At 38.8% G+C, this 19979-nt stretch overlaps 2 protein-coding genes across 16 annotated transcripts in view; one reads left to right on the forward strand and one right to left on the reverse strand.

Annotated features, from left to right (window-relative positions):
- NUDT13 (nudix hydrolase 13) overlaps positions 1 to 18397 on the forward strand; it is a 33505-nt gene extending 15108 nt beyond the window's left edge. Inside the window, exons 1-9 of one of the 7 annotated variants that reach the window (XM_007095692.3) lie at positions 1258 to 1477; positions 6436 to 6527; positions 9787 to 9926; positions 11674 to 11808; positions 12625 to 12731; positions 14768 to 14893; positions 15058 to 15169; positions 16237 to 16391; positions 17341 to 18397. In XM_007095692.3, the coding sequence (XP_007095754.1) occupies positions 6445 to 6527; positions 9787 to 9926; positions 11674 to 11808; positions 12625 to 12731; positions 14768 to 14893; positions 15058 to 15169; positions 16237 to 16391; positions 17341 to 17535 (1053 nt within the window). In that variant the 5' untranslated portion in view covers positions 1258 to 1477; positions 6436 to 6444 and the 3' untranslated portion in view covers positions 17536 to 18397. The other 6 variants (XM_042960539.1, XM_042960534.1, XM_042960536.1 and 3 more) reach the window with 6 other exon arrangements.
- The window catches only part of ECD (ecdysoneless cell cycle regulator), a 46488-nt gene continuing 28926 nt past the window's right edge, over positions 2418 to 19979 (reverse strand). For 3 of the 9 annotated variants that reach the window (XM_042960525.1, XM_042960526.1, XM_042960524.1), the window contains exons 14-15: positions 19741 to 19951; positions 5769 to 5944 (exon numbers count right to left, since the gene is read on the reverse strand). In XM_042960525.1, coding sequence (XP_042816459.1) covers positions 5784 to 5944; positions 19741 to 19951 — 372 coding nt within the window. In that variant the 3' untranslated portion in view covers positions 5769 to 5783. Of the gene's footprint in view, positions 2627 to 5768; positions 6000 to 13295; positions 13600 to 17206; positions 17407 to 19666; positions 19952 to 19979 lie in introns of those variants that run through there. The other 6 variants (XR_006209108.1, XR_006209107.1, XM_007095693.3 and 3 more) reach the window with 6 other exon arrangements.

Genomic DNA, 19979 nt, shown 5'->3' on the forward strand with positions numbered 1-19979 from the left:
GAGTTACACATTAACAATGACATTCAGGATTTAATAACTCTTATCCCCTACAGTCTAATCTCCACACACAGAGTAATTCCTTTAAAATGTAAGTCAGATCATCTCACTCAATTGAGATCTTGCTCAAATTTTTCTGTAACATCCCATCCAACCCAGAGTAAAAACTGAAAGCATTACAATGGCTCTACAAAAATTGTTAAGACTTGTGAAGCCCTGCGTGATTTGGTACTTGGCTACTCTTTGACCTCATCTCTGACCATCATGCTTTGTCTTGGGCTTTCCTTGGATCTGCCAGTTACACTTCCTCCCCAGGATCTTTGCATCTGCTGATTTTTTCTATCCACAGATCTCTTCTCACAGATTTCCACCTGGCTTCCTTCCTCAACTCCTTCACTATCTTTGCTCAAATGAGGCTCGCCATCGCCATCTCCATCCTATAAAAAATAGCAAAATCCTCCCTCCTCTTATCTTGCTTTATTTTTCTCCTTAGCGCTTATAACCACCTGACACATTGTATATATACTTGTTTGTTTCTTCCTTTAGAATGTAAGTTCCAGGAGGACAGAAATTTTCATGTCTTTTTCCCCTGCTATATCTGATCCTAATAATAGTCCTAGGTACATTTGGTATTCATTAAATACATTGTAAATGAAGGGACTTCAAAACTGTCATCTATAAGCAAGGAACTTTAGTAGTAAGTAGAGAAAAGAGCAGAACCAAAGTAGTTCTGCTGGAGGACTGCTTTCAGACAGATGGAATCCTACCTTGGTTGATCAAGGGATGCATTTTAACATAAGCTGCCACACATCTAGACACAGTCAGGTCCTTTTAAATTGCAGAATTTCATGAAATGTTACAGCTAGTTCTAAAGTGGGTAGACAGAGACAGAAATAAAGATACAGAAAGGTTGAAAGTTATCTGATTTCCTGCCTCAACACTCCTTCCCTCCCCCACAACAAATATGCTGTGTATTAGGATGGGTTTGACTATCTTTTTGTTATTCAAAATTGAATCTAATGCTAGTTTATAGTCTCCAAAGACACAGTTTTCCAGATAATGAATTTTGAAGATCTTAGATCATGCTTTTGACAATCATGGTTAACTTTGCAGTTGGAGTGGATAGCAGGCACAATTGTGGATTAAGCAATTCCCAGAGTGCATCTCTAGGTGGATTCTGAGGAGTGACGCAAAAGCATGCTTACAACTAGTTAGCATGAAGATAGAACTACGTTTCCCAGAGTGCATCTCTAGGTGGATTCTGGGGAGTGAGGCAAAAATCATGTTTACAATTACAGCTAGCATGAAAACAGAACTACATTTCCCAGAGTGCATCTCTAGGGGATTCTGGGAAGTGTGGCAGAGGCAGCCATGGTCCCTGTGGGGAAGGGAAGCCCTACTTCCCAGGAACATTAGAAGTTTCCTGGTTTCTGCTGATTCTTGAGGCCTAGGAAGGTGCCCTCCCCCAACAGAATTCAGAGTGAGTACAGTAGAACAGAAAACTGTTGAGATTCCAAGTGCAGGAGGGATTTTATGGGGAGACATAATCAAAACTTGAAAAAAGCTCTCGGTCACAGCATTTTGTAATTTTAGCTTAGTCTCCCTTACTTCTTGAAGAAACCAGGGAATGACCACAGTTTTACCTGGTAACTGAAGCTAATATTTTTCTGATACTTTCTTGGAGAGTCATTTAAAAATGGAATTTGCTAACTTCTTTGCATTGTGCCTGGATTATATTTGAATTAAGGGAGGAAACAATGTTTAAAAAGCAAACCATAAAGCTACTTAGTGAGACCTTGAAATCTGTATCCTCAGTTTTGCATATTTCCTCATTCCATTGAGGTCCACAGTAATGAATAGACAGACTGTCTGAAAAGGGCTCTCTCAAACACTACCAAACTTCCTTGTAGATGTACCACAGAGATTCGAGATGGGCTTTTTCTTCATGTTGTAGTGCTTTATAAAGTAATCTTTCTTCAGTTAAGATGAACAGGATGAGAAATGTGGGAATTATTTATTACAGGAGGTTGGGAGAAATTGTTAATCTTAACAGTCTTACCTCCTCATTGAATAGTTTTTGGTAAAAAATAATATTCTTTCATCTGTATTAGTCTTTGTACTTTTTAAAAACATGAATGTTAAAAAGTGCTTTCCCATGTATTTTGCATCAAAACATGGGTTTTGGAGCCATGTAGCCCTGGGTTTGAAATTACCGCTTTCTAAACTGTGATTTCAGATTGGTTAAACCTTTATCTTCCTCACTTGTAAAATAGGATAAATTCATTCATTCATTCATTCATTCATTCATTCACATGTATTGTGTTTTACACTGTGGTAGGACAGTGCTAGATGCTATAGATAGGGAAAGATACAATCCCAACCCTTAAGGATTTTGCAGTCTAACGGACCTGAGAATTAGTATGTGAAAACTTGATGGTTGTAATACACTTTAGATCCATTTTCTCTCCTTCCTTCCCTTGTGAGAAGTGAGACAGACACCAAGCTTGGACAAGCTAGGTAACAGCCCCAGGTCACAAATTCAGTTAGTTGGGTGCCTGGAATAAAAGTCCAGAGTCTCTTCAGTGCTGACTTCCCTGTTCCTTCCTCAGTCTGGAGATACGCACAGGCACTGTAAACAAAATGAAAGGCAGGCCTCAGTTTATCATCTAAGGCAAAATAACAGTGCTAGTATTTTCTTCCAAAACTCATTTAGTGAATAGTGAGCTTTTATCCCTAGCTTGCCATCAGGAATAAAATATGATAGTAATTGCCAATTCAAAGAAAAACAGCTATTCTCTTTGTAATGTGGCATTTGAGTGGCTGGATGTGAGGATCGTAGCAGGTTTACCAGTTGTTTTCCACCGTGTTTACTAAAGGTGAGCCCTTGAGCCAACACACATTGAATAAAACATCATACCTTAAGATCCCTAAAAGAGTGAACAAATCACAAACCATTTAGAAAAAAAAGCAACAAAGTTTCCCTGCATTAGATTTCTAAATAGTATGGAGCTATGAGAAATTACATTTTCATCCTAAAAGTAATTCATATATCCTCCTTATGGTTAAAAGAACCTCTTTTTTTCTACAGAGGTTCAGTCTTAATGACTGAGCCCACAGAGAAGAGCAGTACATATAGCAGTTGGTTCCTATAGTGTGTTCCTGTGGTCACATTATGGAAAATGCTATCAATGTACTATAAATATTCTAAAAACTAGAATGGTTGAAATGCTAGTGTAAAACCACAGTAAATAAATGAGCATGGGACATCAAACAATTTGAAAAGGGAAACCGGAACTATTAAATCTCAAAACACTCCCAAACTCTATAGTTAATCAAAGAGATATAACATGAAAGTCCCCCTACCCTCGCTTTTTTTTTTTTTTAAAGTAAATACTACTGAATCTTGTAAGTGTGGCAATGTATAGAAAGAGCCAAAGGATTTTAAACTAAATTTTGTCCCAGTAATTCTACTTTGGGAAACTTAAAAGAAGTAACCTGAAAATATGCACGCAAGTATTTAGTGGTATCTTATTTCTGGTAATTTAAAATAAAAAATCAGGGGAATGTTTAGCAAAATAAGGATGAGTCTACCTGAATGTAGTATTATGTAGTTGAAAAATTATATAGCTTATATGAAAACATAGAAAATTCCTTATGACATGTTTTATGAAGGCAAGTAGAAAACATGTCCTCAGATTACAAATATGTAGACATTATATGTGTAAAAAGATTAGAAAATGCATATTAAATTATAAGTTATATTTATGTGGTGATACTATGGATGCTCTCACAATTCTGTTTTCTAGATGTCCTATAATGTAGTTATGTTAACTTTATAATTTAAATGAGCTATTTAAAAGAGAAATAGAGCTGATTTTTAAGGAAATCATTTTTTCTTCTTTGACTTTTAAATAATCTCTTACTGCTCTCTATACTGCTTTTATATAAGACATGTATAAAAAATATACAAGGGACCGTTAAGAAAAGGAATTAGACTTAATCTTTATCTATTAGATTTATGGCTTCACCAATGAAGGTACAATTCTCAGTTAAAATAAGTCTGGTTTTCCTCTTGATTGTTAGTATGTTTTCAAACCTACATTAAGAAATTGACTATGTTTTTTACAAGCTCTGTGACCATCATCCCGTGAGTCAGCTGACCACAATAATCTACAACTAGCTAAAGTTAATTTAGTAACAAAAACTAGGCAAAACATCAGGAAGCCAGTGGGCCACACAGATTAGTTGGTATAGCTACAACCAAACAGCTCTTGGCTCTCAGGATTCAAGGAATTCACCAGAGGAAATCCTTTTGGTTCCCAGGGAATGTGGTGAGGTACTCCTAAGAACACTGGCTTGGAACTAGCCTCAGTATGCAGTGAGTCTCAGGAACAATTACTTATTACCTTTATTTTATTGTCAAGGAGTATGTACAAATGGTTAGAATTTTTTTTTTTTAAGTACAGCAGTGTATAAGTAAATGTCAAAATTATAAGTACCCTTTTCAGTCCTTCTCTCCATCCCATTCTTCCAAATTAGTCACCTGTTAGCAATAGCGATTTGGTATGTTCACTTCTAGTCACCTTAAGATATGTTTACTGGTATGTATATGTCCTTTTTTCTTTATAAATTAGATCATGGTAAACCAACCAAATATTATCTGCTTTTTTTACTTAATCATATGTTCTGAATATCTTTCCCTGTTACTATATATGTACATTTCCACTGTTATTTTCTATTTATTTTTAAGAGCTGTATATTATTCCCTTTTAGCACACTTTTCAGTTAACATTCCAGTACATATCCTTTCCTTCTTAGGATAAATTTCTAGAAGTAAAAATTGCTAGGTAAAAGGGATGTTTATTTAGCATTTTGATAGATATTCCCAAATTGCCCCCCCCCAAATATTTACATTCTCAGAGTTTGTACATGAGACATACATATATGTATGACATGTACATATATGAGAAATGTAAATACATTTCTTCTAGCATATCACACAAGTCTTTGGGTTATTAAAATAGGGATTATGTTTTTAATACTCTCCCAGAATGCTTTGTAACCCATATATCACATGTTGTTTTCTGGGAAAGCTGTGTTTGTTTTCTCTCTCCTGCTAGAGTCCCTTGACAGCAGGTTTTTCATCTGGTACATTTCTGTGTTCCTTAAAGGATCTTGCCTAAAGTCAGCTTTCAATAAACACTCTTTGTTGAATGTCGTTTGCTAAATATATTTTACCCTTGGCTAGGACATAGATTTAGCCAAAACTGTCCAAGGATTAGTCATCAGTGATTCACAATTATGCAACCAAGAAGTAAGCCTAAACTCAGCGATTTGTTTAGTGTTAAAGCTTGCTTCCCTTGGGCACAGTTAAAAGGGTGGTTGGTTATTTAACTGTACTGATTTTCTCGTTTCAGTGGAACTCCTTGACTTTTATTGCCAATGTGAAATGTACTTTTCATGGGGAATAAAATACTTACTGATAAACAATTTAAAAGGAATCACCTTCTGCAGAATGGATTCATAAGATACAGAATTTTTTTTTCTCTCACAGTGAGATTCAAAAAATAGAAAATGTCTTGAATTCATGTAGATTTGCATAGCTGCCTTTTGAAATATTTTCCTAATGGCCATGATTTTATATTTTTCTTATCTATAGGATTCCTCTTACTTCATTCTTGGAGGGACTGGTTTTCATATATCCTGAGAAACTTTAGCTCCATTACTCTGGAGACACTCCCAGGCTTACCTGTGTATTAGAGTAATGCTAGCTGCTGTAACAAACTTCAAAAATTCAGTAGCTTAATATGGTAGAAGTTTATTTCTCCCTCACAAATAGTCCAGAGTGGTGTGGTGGAGGGGGGTTTGTGGTTGGCAGGTGGCTTTTCTCTGTGTTGTGATTCAAGGATACAGCTTCTCCGTCTAATGACTGCCATTCTGGAGTCTTCTAAGTAGAAAGAAAGAGGATGGAGAAGGCATACCCACGTCTTAACGGCTTCAGCCTAGAAAAGATATACATCACTTCCACTCACATTCCATGTTAAGACCTACTTTTGGCCCTGCTTAGATACAGGAGAGGAGAGAAACATAGATCTTGGCTTAGCAACTATGTTCTAACAACAAATCCGCAATATGGAAGGAGGAGCATATATTTTTTTATGGATAGTTAGTGGATTCTCACAATAACCTATTAGGTAGGCAGAACAGGTTTCAATTTTGTGGATTAGAAGAGGTACTGAAAAGTTGAAATCCCACAGCTAGTTAGTGGTAGAAATGCAATTTAGAAAAGCCAGATCATCTGACTCCTATTCAGTTTCTCTTTCCTTAATATTAAAAAGTAATCCTATCCTGGCTTAAAGTGTAACCCTCTTGGTGATTCATTACTTTAAATTGCATACTATGACTTTTTTTTTTTTTTTAACTCCTCTTTTCTCTAAGGACCTGACAATGTCCCTGTATTGTGGAATTGCTTGCAGGAGAAAATCTTTTTGGTCCTATAGGCTGCTGTCAACTTATGTCACTAAGAGCCGGTGAGTTGTGACCAACCTGAGCTCTGATTATTCTCTTTGGCCCATTACATTATAAAATATAAATATCTCAAAATCCTATATTGAGAATTAAGGATGCATGATTAAGATTTACATATGGGGTTCCTGGGTGGCTCAGTTGGCTAAGCGTCCCAGTCTTGATTTTGGCTCAGGTCATGATCTCACAGTTGGTAAGATTGAGAGGCTTTGGGTTCTGTGTTGACAGCACAGAGCCTGCTTGGGATTCTCTCTGTCCCTCTCATGCACACGTGTTCTCTCTCTCTCTCTCAAAAAAAATAAACAAACAAATAAAAAGATTTACATATAAGGATGTTCATTGCAAATTATTTATAATTGGAAACATTCTAAATAAACTAAATTTCCAATAATATCTAAAATATCTGACATACTTAAATATTTAGTTCTATTAAGATAAGAACTTTGTCTTTCTTGCTATGGTACCCCTAGTGCATAAAACAATACCTGGTACAGAGTAGGCACTGAAGGATTGCTGAATGGATGAATGAACAGTAAGGGACAAATTAATTGAATTATGGTATGCCCATATGATAGAATGAAAAACTATACTGAGTGATAGTTCATGAAGTTTCCTGAAAATAAGGTGATAACTCTAATCCCCTCACCCCCTAAGAAAGAACTAAACTACCAGTGAAAGATAGACCAGGAAAAAAAAAAAAAAAAAAAACCTATACCAGTATAGGTAGATGGTAAAGGACTTTTTTTGTCACGGCTTGGGCAAATTTGAAATCCATGAATCTGAAATCACTATCCTGCTCTCATAGTTTTGGGGTTTAAATTTGCACCATCTGTGTGGTATGGATCCCAAACCCAACCTAAAAAAAGAATGTAAGTAGTAGTCCTAGACTTCTAATACCCCTGGGCACCTTGCAGAAGCAAATATAAAATTCCTCTGAAGAGATACAGTCCTAACCAAGGCTTCCTACATAAAAAGCTCTGTCAGACAGGAATGCCCAGTCCAAAATTTAAAGACCCCTAAGCATACAGTCTGACATAAGCAGGAGAAAACAAAATTGCAGGCCTTATTTTAGATACTGTTGGGCATTTAGGTTATTTGCAGTTCTCAGGCTGAGACTTTGAGAGCAATAATTGAATTATTGAACAATTATTGAATAGTCTAAAAAATGACTGTGTTAAAGTGACTTAAAAATGAGTAAAAAATCCTGAATGAAATTCTTTCAATAAGGAACATGGTGTGAAAAAATGTTAAAGAAAAAAAAGGCTACAAATTAGTAGGTATGGTTCTGAATACACCTACATTCATATAGATACACAATAAATAGTTCGAAGAATTCCCAGGTGTAAAGAGCGATCATCTCTGAATGGCGAGATTCTTGATGATTTCCCTTTTTTGAACAAATTGTTAACTATATTTACTGATTTTTACTGATGACTTTTTATTTTTATAAATAGGGAAAAAAAACAGTTTAAGTCTGATAACCTTAGTGTTGTTTCCATGCTATTATAACTAAGGGAGGAAAATGAATTTTTAAAATTAGTGTTCCTGATCAAGAAGAAAAATGTAAGGATCTTTTTGGATCTCAGTTCCAGTTCCAGTGAGGCCTCGAGTTTAAGAACTTAACCTGGGTGTTTTTGTAGGTGTTTTGTTTTATAGGGTCATTAGGGCAAAGCACAGGTTGTACCACTCTTACTGTTCTCTTAGGAAGGCAGCAGTGTTTGTTTTATTGTTTATATTTGGTAACTTCTGAGTGGCACATGTCTCTCCTCTGACATGCATTAAGTCTTTGCCCCAGGAAGCCGCAGTCACTTTCAAAAGGTTTAAAAATACCATGAGGATTAAGATCTCAGGTTTCTTTGGTCTTGTGTTTATAAAGAGCTCATTGTAACTCCCTTTATCACACAGTCAAAAATAGGTTCTGGGGCGCCTGGGTGGCTCAGTGGGTTGAGCATCAGACTTCCACCCAGGTCATGATCCCTTCGTTTCTGAGTTCGAGCCCCACGTTGGGCTCTGTGCTGACAGCTCAGAGCCTGGAGCCTGCATTGGATTCTGTGTGTACTCTCTCTGCCCCTCCCCTGCTCACACTCCCTCTCTCAAAAATAAATAAACATTTTTTAAAAATTAAAAAAAAAAAGTTTCCTAAAGAGACCACTGGGGCACATTTATCATTTTGCTTTGCAGTTCCATGTTGAGCTAACACTATTGATGTTACAAAAGCTCCCAGATCCTACAGAAAATAACCATAAACTGTGTTGCCCACTTAAGTGACAAAATCTGCCATAAGTCTGAGTCTCTTTGGGGGCTTTTAACAGCCAAGAATGGTTATCCCTAAGGCTCTAGAAGGAGAATCCCACATTCAGTACCCCTTGAGTCATGTGGACCCTGACCTGATTTCCTGACCTGACTTAGGTCATCTTTAATGAAGGTGCTTGGAAAGCCTAGAACTGGATCAAATACTATTTCTTTTAGAGAAACTAATGATAGGATGTTGTCTTTTCTGTATTTGTATTTTGGCTATTGAAAATGTTACACTTATTAAGTTAAGTGTAGGTCAAGCATGGGCATCACTTTCCCATTAGTGGTCTCTTCCATAGAAATAAGGAGCTAATGGTGTCCACGGGGATGGTGGGGTGGGTGGGGACTAGATGTTTGAAGCTACAATGGATTGAAGATAAAATCTGGTCTTTATCATCCCTAGACTGAATGAGAGTTACTTAAGTTATACTGTTTGCTCTTTGTCTGCAATAATAAAGTCTGCTCCCATCTCTAGGTATTCTGTGGTTGATGTTTTATCACCGTACTTGTTTTTCTTTCACTCCACTGCATGTAAATTCTTGCCTCACAGCGTAATATTGGCAAAGTACCTTGAGGTTCAATTCAGTAAATATTTATTACCCTTGAAGTTCAATTCAATAAATATTTATTGAATTGAGCCATTCAATATGCTAATTGCTGGAGATACAGAACTAAGGCTGACCCTGTCCTGAAGGAGATCATAGTTTTTCAGGGGAGACAGACAAATTAAGAAATGGTATAACAGAAGTGCAACCACAGAAGTATGGGCAAATGTGTATAGTAGCACAAAGGAAGGAATGAAATGATTGCCTGCAGCCAACTGAAACCCTTTTCAGAGCAATTTAGGATATAACATAAATAAAAGGAAATAACTATGGTAGGAGAGGGATGCAGGGACAGAGTTCTAAAAGGTGAATGTTGTATAAGTAGGTGTGGTTTTGTAATGCTTTGATTATTTCCAAAATACAGGTATTTATTTGAACTGAAGGAAGATGATGATGCATGTAAAAAAGCCCAGCAGACAGGAGCATTTTACCTCTTTCATAGCCTGGCTCCTTTGCTTCAGAAATCAGAACATCAATACCAGGCCCCCCAGCATAGCCTACTAGGTAAGCCCAAAGAGGACCTGTAGAATAGACCAGCCTGTGGCCATTAAGCAGAATTCCATCCATATCAAATCCCTGAGAAAGGATCTTTTGACCTGAGAGTCCAGATTTTTCAAACTGTTTCTGCCAGTTAGTAGTGTACAAACCTGAGCTGTCCAGATATTATATGGTGATGGTGTGAACCAGTACTGCCTTAAACGAGGGGTTAGCGAGACTGCTGTCCAAATTGGAACCCACCGCTTGTTTTGTAATGTAAATATTTATTGGAACACAGTCACGCTCATTCATTTACATGTTGTCTGTGGCTGTTTTGGCACTACAATGGCAGAGCAGTTGTGACAGGGACCACATGGCTCGCAAAGCCTAAAATATTTTGCCAAACCCTGCCTTAGGCCAGTGATTTCCAGCCTCCATGGAGTTGCACACTGTTCTACTGTTTAAGATCTGCGTCAGGACTTCATTTCTTCTAGAAGGGTCAAAATAAGGGGTGCCTCAGTGGCACAGTCAGTTAACTGTTCAACTCTTGCTTTTGGCTCAGGTCATGATCTCACAGTTCGTGAGTTCAAGCCCCACATTGGGCTCTGTGCTGACAGTGCAGAACCTGCTTAGGATTGTCTGTTTCTCTCTGTTTCTGCCCCTCCTCGACTCTTCTCTGTCAAAATACATACATTTTATTTTTAAAAAAAAGGTTTTTTTTTAACGTTTATTTATTTTTTGGGACACAGAGAGACAGAGCATGAACGGGGGAGGGGCAGAGAGAGAGGGAGACACAGAATCGGAAGCAGGCTCCAGGCTCTGAGCCATCAGCCCAGAGCCTGACGCGGCGCTCGAACTCACAGACTGCGAGATCGTGACCTGAGCTGAAGTCGGAAGCTTAACCGACTGAGCCACCCAGGCGCCCCACAAAATAAATAAATTTTAAAAAATTTTAGAAAGGTCTACGGCCATACCACCCTGAACGTGCCCGATCTCGTCTAAAAAATTTTAGAAGGGTCAAAATGAAAAGTGATTTAAAATTAGTTTGTTTTGAGAACTCTTTTAGGGTATATAACTAGGCATACCTAAGCCATTGGGATTTTGCATTCAAGGTACTCTCAGTTTTACATGATATCACTATATACTAACTTCTAAATACAAACAAAGCCAGTGAATTTCCTCCATGGGTCAGATATTGGAGTATTTGGCTAGTTTCTAGCAGTGCGGAAGAGTATAAGGATGCCATCAGAAGGCAATGTTATGTAGTATTATGAACAAATATAAGTCCTTCATGCAGAGGAGGACAGGTTTTCTCTCTAGGCATCATTTGTCTTATACAGACTGGGATCTCAGATGAATCGTCTACCCTAGTCCATACAAGCAGCATAATCTGGAGACTAAATCATATTTAACTGATTTGTTCTCTTCCATTTTAAGCATGACACATTTTTTTTTCCCAGTGTCATACTACATTAACTATTGTGTATTTTTTTAACTAGGGGATATGCTCCTTTCATGATACATTCATGAGAGTCCAGTGTTAACACAGTAAGAATTCCTTCTTTAGTCTAAACACTTTAGGTGGCTGATGAGAAGGTGGAGGCCTAGAGAGGTTATTAGACCAAGATGACATTGCTAATTAGCTGCAGGGCAGTGACTAGAAGCAGGTATATCTACTTCAAACTGAAGTAGAGGATTTCCTATGAGTCTAATATGGCTGTGGTGATTTAATTAAAACCTTTGTTTTTCTCCCTTCTCCCTTTCTGTTTCTTAGAGTTGGAAAGGCTCCTAGCTAAGTTTGGACAGGACACACAAAGAATAGAAGATTCTGTGCTGATTGGATGCTCTGAACAGCATGAAGCATGGTTTGCTCTGGATCTAGGTCTAAATAGCTCCTCTTCCATAAACGGTATAGAACATTCTTCCTAATGGGCACTTCCCAGTGGTGCTCAGACTTTGGGGTTTCAACATAATAGCAAAATTTCAGAGAAAATTTTGAGAACACCAAAAGGTTATTAACTTTGTATTTTTTTTTAAGTTAGGATATAAAAAATCCTACCATCTACTATCATTATCATTTAAAGAAAGTAAAGAACATTTTAATACCTTCTCAGGTGGTAGGTACACCGATGTTTATTGTATTATTCTCAGTACCTTGATACATTTTATATTTCTTAACTATTTCATAAGCAATGTTTTAAAATTAATGACATTGTTCTTATCTCAAGTGGGAAGAAATATGTTACCACGCAGTAGCTCAGGGTCTTCAGACCTACATTTGGGAACCAGGTTGGTATAGGTTCATGGCTCCTATTAGGCTTTCCTTCTCTCTTTCAGGGTCTAGGTGTAAATGTAATGATGCTGGAATGAGGTGCAGATAGAAGCCTAGACATTCCATTTTACCTCTTTTTCAGGGATAGCATGTGGCTAGTGCAAGTATTTTACTCTGAAGAGGATCTTGAGAAATACTATGCTCTAATTTTTCTCAAATTTGCATGAACATAAGAATCACCTAATGCTGATAAAAAATACAGATTTCTGGCCCTCACTCCCTTGCTGTTCAGAATCTCCAGGTAGAGACTTGAGAACCTATACATTTTTTATTTTCCCTAGTTAAGTCTTACTGGTGAGTTTGGGAAACACTGTTCTAACAGGTATCCTTGAGAGGGGCCCCAAGGCAAAGTTTGGCATTTGTTTCATTTCATTCTCATTTCTCCTTTTCTAGCTTCCTTACAGAAACCAGAAATGGAGACAGAGCTCAAGGGGTCTTTCATGGAGCTGAGGAAGGCTCTCTTTCAGCTGAATACAAAGGATGCCTCCTTGCTGTCCACGGTAGATTCTGACTTCTCAGTTCTGTAGGAAATTTAGTAAAGCAGTGTTGATGGGTGAATACATGCATGCATATGCAAGGCTAGAATGACATTTGATTTCCTCCTGTGCAGAGAGATCATAGTCCTTCCTACAAACCTTGGCTGGACAATGTGCTGTAGGAAGATTGCTTATTCTTCTTCCTTTTGTTCTTACTTTTGGCGGGACCATTTTCTCCTATAGCAGTCTGATTATCAGCCTCATGATATTTTTAATGACCCACAGCATAATATATACATCATCATGTTACTCCTGTGAGAAATTACTTTGTATTGCTTTAATGACATCCTCACAGCTTTGGATTTCACTTGCTGAAGTACTTTTGGTTTTTCATTTAATTTTTTTTTCTGCAAATATATATTTTTTAATGTTTATTTTTTGAGAGAGAGAGAGAGAGAGAGAGAGAGAGAGTGAGCAGGGGGAGGGACAGAGAGAGAAGGGGACAGAGGATCCAAAGCGGGCCCTGCACTGACAGCAGCAAGTCTGTTGCGGGGCTTAAACTCATGAACTGTGAGATCATGACCTGAGCCAAAGTCCAACTTTCAACGAACTGAGCCACCCAGACACCCCTGCAAATATGTTTAATGCACTTAGATTACACAGAGGAAGAGGAGCAAGAAAGAAACAACATCTAGGTGAGTCGCCCAAAAATTCTTACAGATGTCCCAGGCTGGCTGCAGCCCCCAGGAACTGAGTCACTATTGACATTCGAAATTAATATAAAATTTTACGGAAGTCTGCTCATTGCAGCATTCAGGTACTTGTACAAAGGGAGGGCTCTCTCTACAGGGCTTGTGACAGGAACCCAGGTACCTCACCTGGCATGGAGAACCTAGAAGCCAGAGAGAAAAGACAACTGGATTAAAAAAAGAAAAAAAATACGGTCAAGAGAGTTCTCTACTGGTCTGCTCCATAGAGTACCAACCTTCAGGTTTTTCCTGTGCTCTCAACTCCAAAAGTCAGTCCCAAGGCTCTTGTGTTTACTTTTAAAAATGCTCAAGCCCTTTAGACTCTTCCCCAAGGCTTCCTAGTCCCTTCCCTAAAGCCTTGCCTTTGGAACAGGAAGAGAAGGGCAAGAAATTGTTCATTTAATTTAAAAAGACACCTCTAAACATTTTTATTTGCAAACAAATTCCACTTTTATTGGGAGGAGTACATGTTGAGGTAATGTCTTATTTTAAGTTGGGTTATAAGTGCATGGGGCATTCATTACAATACTTTATATATTATATGTACTTTAAATAATTCATAATACATTTAAAATATACTTTCTTTTATTCATATTAGATGCTAGAGGAATATGTTCAGACTGTTTTCCTTGTTTTTAAAGTTTAAATGGTTGGGTGCCTGGGTGGCACAGTTAAGCATCTGACTTCAGCTCAGTTCATGATCTCATGGTTTGTGAGTTCGAGTCCTGCCTTTAGGTGAGCATGAGCCCCAGTTCCGGCGAGCTCAAGCCCCATATTGGGTGAGCCCCGCTTCTCTCTCCCTCTCTCTCTCTCTGCCCCTCGTGGGATTCTCTTTCTCCCTCTCTTTCTCTTGTTCTTCGCTTGCTTATACCCTCTCTCTCTCTCTCTCAAAAAAAAAAAAAAAAAAAAAAAAGAAAGAAAAAAAGAAACCAAACAAAAAAAGTAAGTTTAAACAGTTAATAACCATTTAAAGTAGGTGAGCTGGAGGTGCCTGGGTGGCTCAGTCGGTTAAGTGTCTGACTCCTGATTTTGGCTTAGGTCACGATCTCACAATTTGCGATTCGTAAGACTGAGCCCCAAGTGGGGCTCTGTGCTGACAGCGTGGAGCCTGCTTGGGATTCTCTCTCCCTCTCTGCCCTTCCTCTGCTCGCACTCTCTCTCTCTCTCAAAATAAATAAACATTACAAAAATAATAAAGTAGGTGAGCTGGAAATTTTCCCTTTGACTTGCTCTAAATACTAGGCCCAGGACTATTATAGGTGAGCTCCATATTCTCTCCAAATGAAACCAAGCCCATCTTTGTATTCCTAGGCTCAGGCTCTTCTCCGTTGGCATGATGGTCATCAGTTCTGTAGCAGAAGTGGGCAGCCCACCAAGAAGAATATGGCTGGCAGCAAGCGTGTATGCCCTTCCAATAAGATTATCTATTATCCACAGGTAAGCACTACTTTAAAAGGACAGTAATCCAAGAAGGCTATGCGCTACTCTGTCCTGGGGACAAAAGCCTGTACAATTCAAAGGCTCTCCTTAGTTATCCAATCCTTCATCCCATTAATAGGCTCCAAAGCCCTAATGTCGAAGTTTCTATCCCCTTTTCCTAGATGGCTCCTGTGGTGATCACTCTGGTGTCAGATGGGACTCGATGCCTGCTTGCCCGCCAGAGTTCCTTTCCCAAGGGAATGTATTCTGCCTTGGCAGGTTTTTGTGATATAGGTAAGGAGTTTAGGGCATATACAGATGATTGGAGGACACAAAAGCTTAATAATAGTAGGTATTTCTTTGCCTTGTTGCCACAGTGCTTGGAGTATTAAGCACCCTCTTCCCTATGATATCAAGAAAACTGCCTTCTTTGGCACCTGTGTGGTTCAGTTGGCTGAGCATCTGACTCTTGATTTCAGCTCAGGTCATGGTCCTAAGGCCAATGAGATGTCAGGCTCTGTGCTGAGCATGGAGCCTGCTTAAGATTCTTTCTCTCTGGAGTGCCTGGGTGCTCAGTCAGTTCAGTGTCTAACTCTCAATTTTGGCTCAGGTCACAATTTCACCATTTGTGAGACTGAGCTCCGTGTCGGGCTCTGGATTGACAGTGCAGAGCCTGCTTGGGATTATTTCTCTCCCTCTCTCTCTGTGTCTCCCCTTCTCATGCTCTCTCTCTTCCTCTCTCTCAAAAATAAACAAATATTAAAAAAAAAATAACTTCCTTCTGGCGTTATAATTTTTCAGTATTAGGCAAATTTTCAAGTATACAGCATAGCTGAAAGAATTCTACAGTTAACACTTATCTATACACTTACCACCTAAATCCCATAATTTTTTTCTTCATTTACTTTATCACATATCTATCTATTCTATCCATCCATCAATCCGCTTTATTCTTTGATGCATAGTTTGCAGACATTAGTATACTTCTCCCTAAATATTTCAGCATGCATTGTATTAACTAGAATTCAGCATTTACAGGTTGTTTTTTCTCAGTCTGTTGGGGTAAAATTTGCAAATGGTGAAAGGTGGCATTACAATTTTATTAAGGCTGAGGTCAGCAGTAGCTTCTCCCACTGCTACTCTTATTTTGCATTACAACTAACCAAATGACTAGTGTAAGTATTGCAGTTCAGCCTCCAGCCCCAGACTTGATTCCCGCTGTTACTGAGACTCGGGATTTAGGGCTTTCCCAAGAATACTTCATTGAAACTTTGGAGCCAGTTTCCACTCCTTTCACAAATGGGCATCTGTATCACCCTTCCCGCTGCAGGGCTGTCCCGAATTAATCTGAGTGCTTATAGGTGAAAGCCTGGAAGAGGCTGTCCGGAGAGAAGTTGCAGAAGAGGTGGGATTGGAGGTGGAAAGACTACAGTACTCTGCATCCCAGCACTGGCCCTTTCCTAATAGCTCACTCATGATTGCTTGTCATGCAACTGTGAAATCAGGGCAGACAGAGGTAAGTTCTGATGCTTCCCTTCTGCTGTTTATTTCCTTTGCTTCACTCAAGTTGGTTAGTAGGCATGTGTGTTATCCAGCACTGTCTACATTATACAAAGGATGTGTAACATATGATTTGGTCCCTTGAAGAATTTGCAATCTTATAAAGGAAACAATCTCCATGAAAATTCAGAGCACCAACATAATCACCATTTTTCCGTACTTGTATCTCAGTCATGAGACGGTTTTTCATCATCAGGACTTAACAGAGCATCTTGCACAGAGAAGGCACACAGTAAATATATCAATCAAATTGAATGATGGATTTCAGGATGGGTCTTACTGTTCAAGTCTGTTAGGATGTTGGGGACTAATTATATAAAATCCTAGGAACTTCTGGTAGAAAGGGATTTAGATGTTGCCTTACCCGGCCTCATCTTGCTTTTCGGTAGCATCCTTGACAGATGGCATTGTGGGCACAGGTTCCTACCTGTGTGTTTCAGTTTGCATAGAGTTCGTAATATCTCATCTGTCTCAGCTTCCTGTGGGGGGGAATTTGCGTTGCAAAGAAGATACTATGCTTGTGATTATCACTATCCTTTATCCCTTATCCTTTAAAGAAGAGTAATTTTATGTTTTTAAATAGAAAGTTATATAATCAATAGGGGCACAAAGAAAAACAAACATTATTTATATACTACACCTCACTGTTAACCACTCTTCAGTATTTCAGTATTTGTGCTTCCAGGATTTTTAAGATGAACTTTTTTCTTTTTCACTATTTACAAAAATATATTTAACTCTCACCTTTTAATTATGCCTCTCTTGCTTCTGTGCAATATCTAAAACTCCCAGCCTATAGATCCCAGGTATTGCTCAGTTCCAGAAACATTTTCTCACGTTTGGCTAGAGTATTCTAAATTTTATAGCTCCTAACCTTACATCCTGTTTTTCTTTATGTCTTTTAGATCCAGGTGAACTTGAGAGAACTAGAGGCAGCTGGCTGGTTCAGTCATGATGAGGTGGCCACAGCCCTGAGGAGAAATAATCCATACACTCAGCAACAGAATGGGACATTCTGGTTGCCCCCCAAGTTAGCCATTGCCCACCAACTGATTAAGGAGTGGGTAGAAAAGCCAAACTGTTCTACCCTGCCTGCTTAACTCAGGTTGAGACATCTAGATCCTTTCTCAGTATCTTGGAGGGGCATAAGAGAGATCAGTTGATAAAGGGGAGGTGATAAAAGGCCATCTCCAGGACAACGTCATAATAAGGCAGAGTAGAAGGTAATCCTACAGTGGGCTGCCTCTAACAGCAGTGTTAAGGAAGTTCTTCAAAAGCAATCAAAAATGCCAAACTGATATGATGACGATTGTCAAAATCAGAGGGAAAGTTGAAGCATTAGTTTGGATATAGGCCTTTGTTCAGCAATTTTCACTGAGGCCTTGGAAGCAAACGTCTCTTCAGCAGGTATCTTGTTAATGCTGGATTTATACTAACTGCCAAAATGTGCCTGATAGAATTTTATCTTACTATTGAAAGTATACAGCAAACCTCAACCCACTCCTGACTTTTAATCCTCACAGAATTAAGAAAAATAGCACAACCCGGTATTTAAATAAAAGCCATATTTAAGTCATCTGAAGGGTTGAGGAAAGTGGGAGCCAAGGTCTTCCTCAGGGTACTCTGTAATAAATCAGATGCAGTGATGTTTTGCTGAGGTAACTGCACCCCAGTGGGGTTTATGATAGTTAAGTCTTTTGCAGTTAACTTGCTCAACTTGTGACCCAAGGAAAAGATGATCACTTTGCCATATCTGACTTCCTAAATGCACAACAGTCACTGCCATTTGCATACCCAGTTAAGTGTTGTAACTTCACTTAAGGGATTAGTGAGGATGAACCATTTCTTGAGCTTTATCAGATAAACTAATGTAGGATTTCTCATCATTCATGTGTCATTCTACACCTCATCATAGAAGAGAAGAATTTATCTGGAGGAAATAAAGTAAATTTCCACACCTTTGTTCAGATGCATTTTTCTGTCTTACGAAGTGAGGAAATTGTAGAAAGTGAGAATTTGGGACAGGGGATAGGGAGGGAGAAAAGCAATCTGTTAGTGTGATAAACATTTAAGTCCAGGTTCCAAATGTGGAAGAAATGAAGCGATGTGCAGAAGAAATACAGTTAGAGGTCTGTTTGAAAAGAGGAATGGCCGGGAAAGAGTTGTATCTTGGGATGATTTTAGGTACTAATTTCTGATAAAAGACACAAGTGCCAGAGACCCTAACATTATTCACACATCAAAGTCTACAGGACTAAGCAAAAGAGATTCTAGAATTAGACAAGATGAAGCACTGAATTTCCCTCTGATCCCAAAAGGTCATTGCTTTCGCCATTGCCAGCAAATCATCAGTGCTTTGGGGAAATCAAAGTGCCTTCATCAGGAAACGTTGAGGGATAGTATGTGACAGGTCTTGATTGTCCTGTTAGGTTGGCAGCTTGCCCTGACCTGAACTGAACCCAGCATGTAGAAGGGAAAAGCACTCTCGAAAGAGAGGTCCTGAGATTTCTTCATATCTTGCGGTTAGAAGAAAACAGTTCAGGGTCCATGTGTATTACCATCTCCCAATGTTTTCGGTCTCTATGTGGGTGTGTTTGTGAGCACATGTGTACACATCCCCCAATCTGAAAATACTGACAGAAAGGGGAGTGTGCAGGATTCCTGGTTATGAGTTTCTCAAACTTACCATGGAGTAACTGTTTGCTTTTGGATTAATGTGTTGTTTTAGAAAAGAAAAGATGTGAGAGGCTAATAGAGGAGCTGCAACGTTGAACTTTGTTTCCTGGCAGTGAGTGGGGAGAGGGCTTTGCTTCTTAGAACTCCAAGGATATCTGAAAAGTGAGGCAAAACAGGGCAGGGTTCGGGAACTAAAAATGGCAGATAAATAAAACGAACTTTGGTACAGGGCCTACCTGGATAGACAATATTCATGTGGCAATGGGCTATGAAGGTGCTAACAATAAAAAGAGCCCACTCAGTTCATGAAGCAGAATAGGAAAAACAGGTAAAACATAAAAACAAATGTATCTGTTACCAGAGTGAGCCTGGTAATTGGAATAAAAAAGCAACTCATTCATTCCTTATTTTTGCCTTTAACCCTTAATAAAGATAAACTTAATGTTCTAAACATGGAGTGTGTAAATCAGGGGCTATCCAGGAACTTGATATTCCCTCTCCTGCTGACCTCAAAACCTTTTATGTTACCTCATAGTCATCCACACTACAAATGAGCACAATCAGACTCAATATTTATTTAAGAAGAAAAAAAAAGGTGAGATGCGCTGGTTAATCTTGCATCGGCTTACTTGTGGGTCTGTGATCGGTGTTATCAGGCAGCTGTACTCCCATGCTTTGTAAAAGGTTGGATGCAGGTCCTGCCAGGCCAGCTTGGGAACTATAGGATTCCAGTATGTTGGAAACCAGGTTCAGGTCTACATCCACTGGTGTCATAACAGATCCTCCTGCACCAGAATCTTCCTCATCTGAATTATTACTGGTAGTCTGGGAGAGAGGTTCCTTATTGATAGAAAAGAAAATCATGAGA

The sequence above is a fragment of the Panthera tigris genome, chromosome D2, assembly GCF_018350195.1.
Source record: "Panthera tigris isolate Pti1 chromosome D2, P.tigris_Pti1_mat1.1, whole genome shotgun sequence".
In the NCBI taxonomy this organism is placed as follows: domain Eukaryota; kingdom Metazoa; phylum Chordata; class Mammalia; order Carnivora; family Felidae; genus Panthera; species Panthera tigris.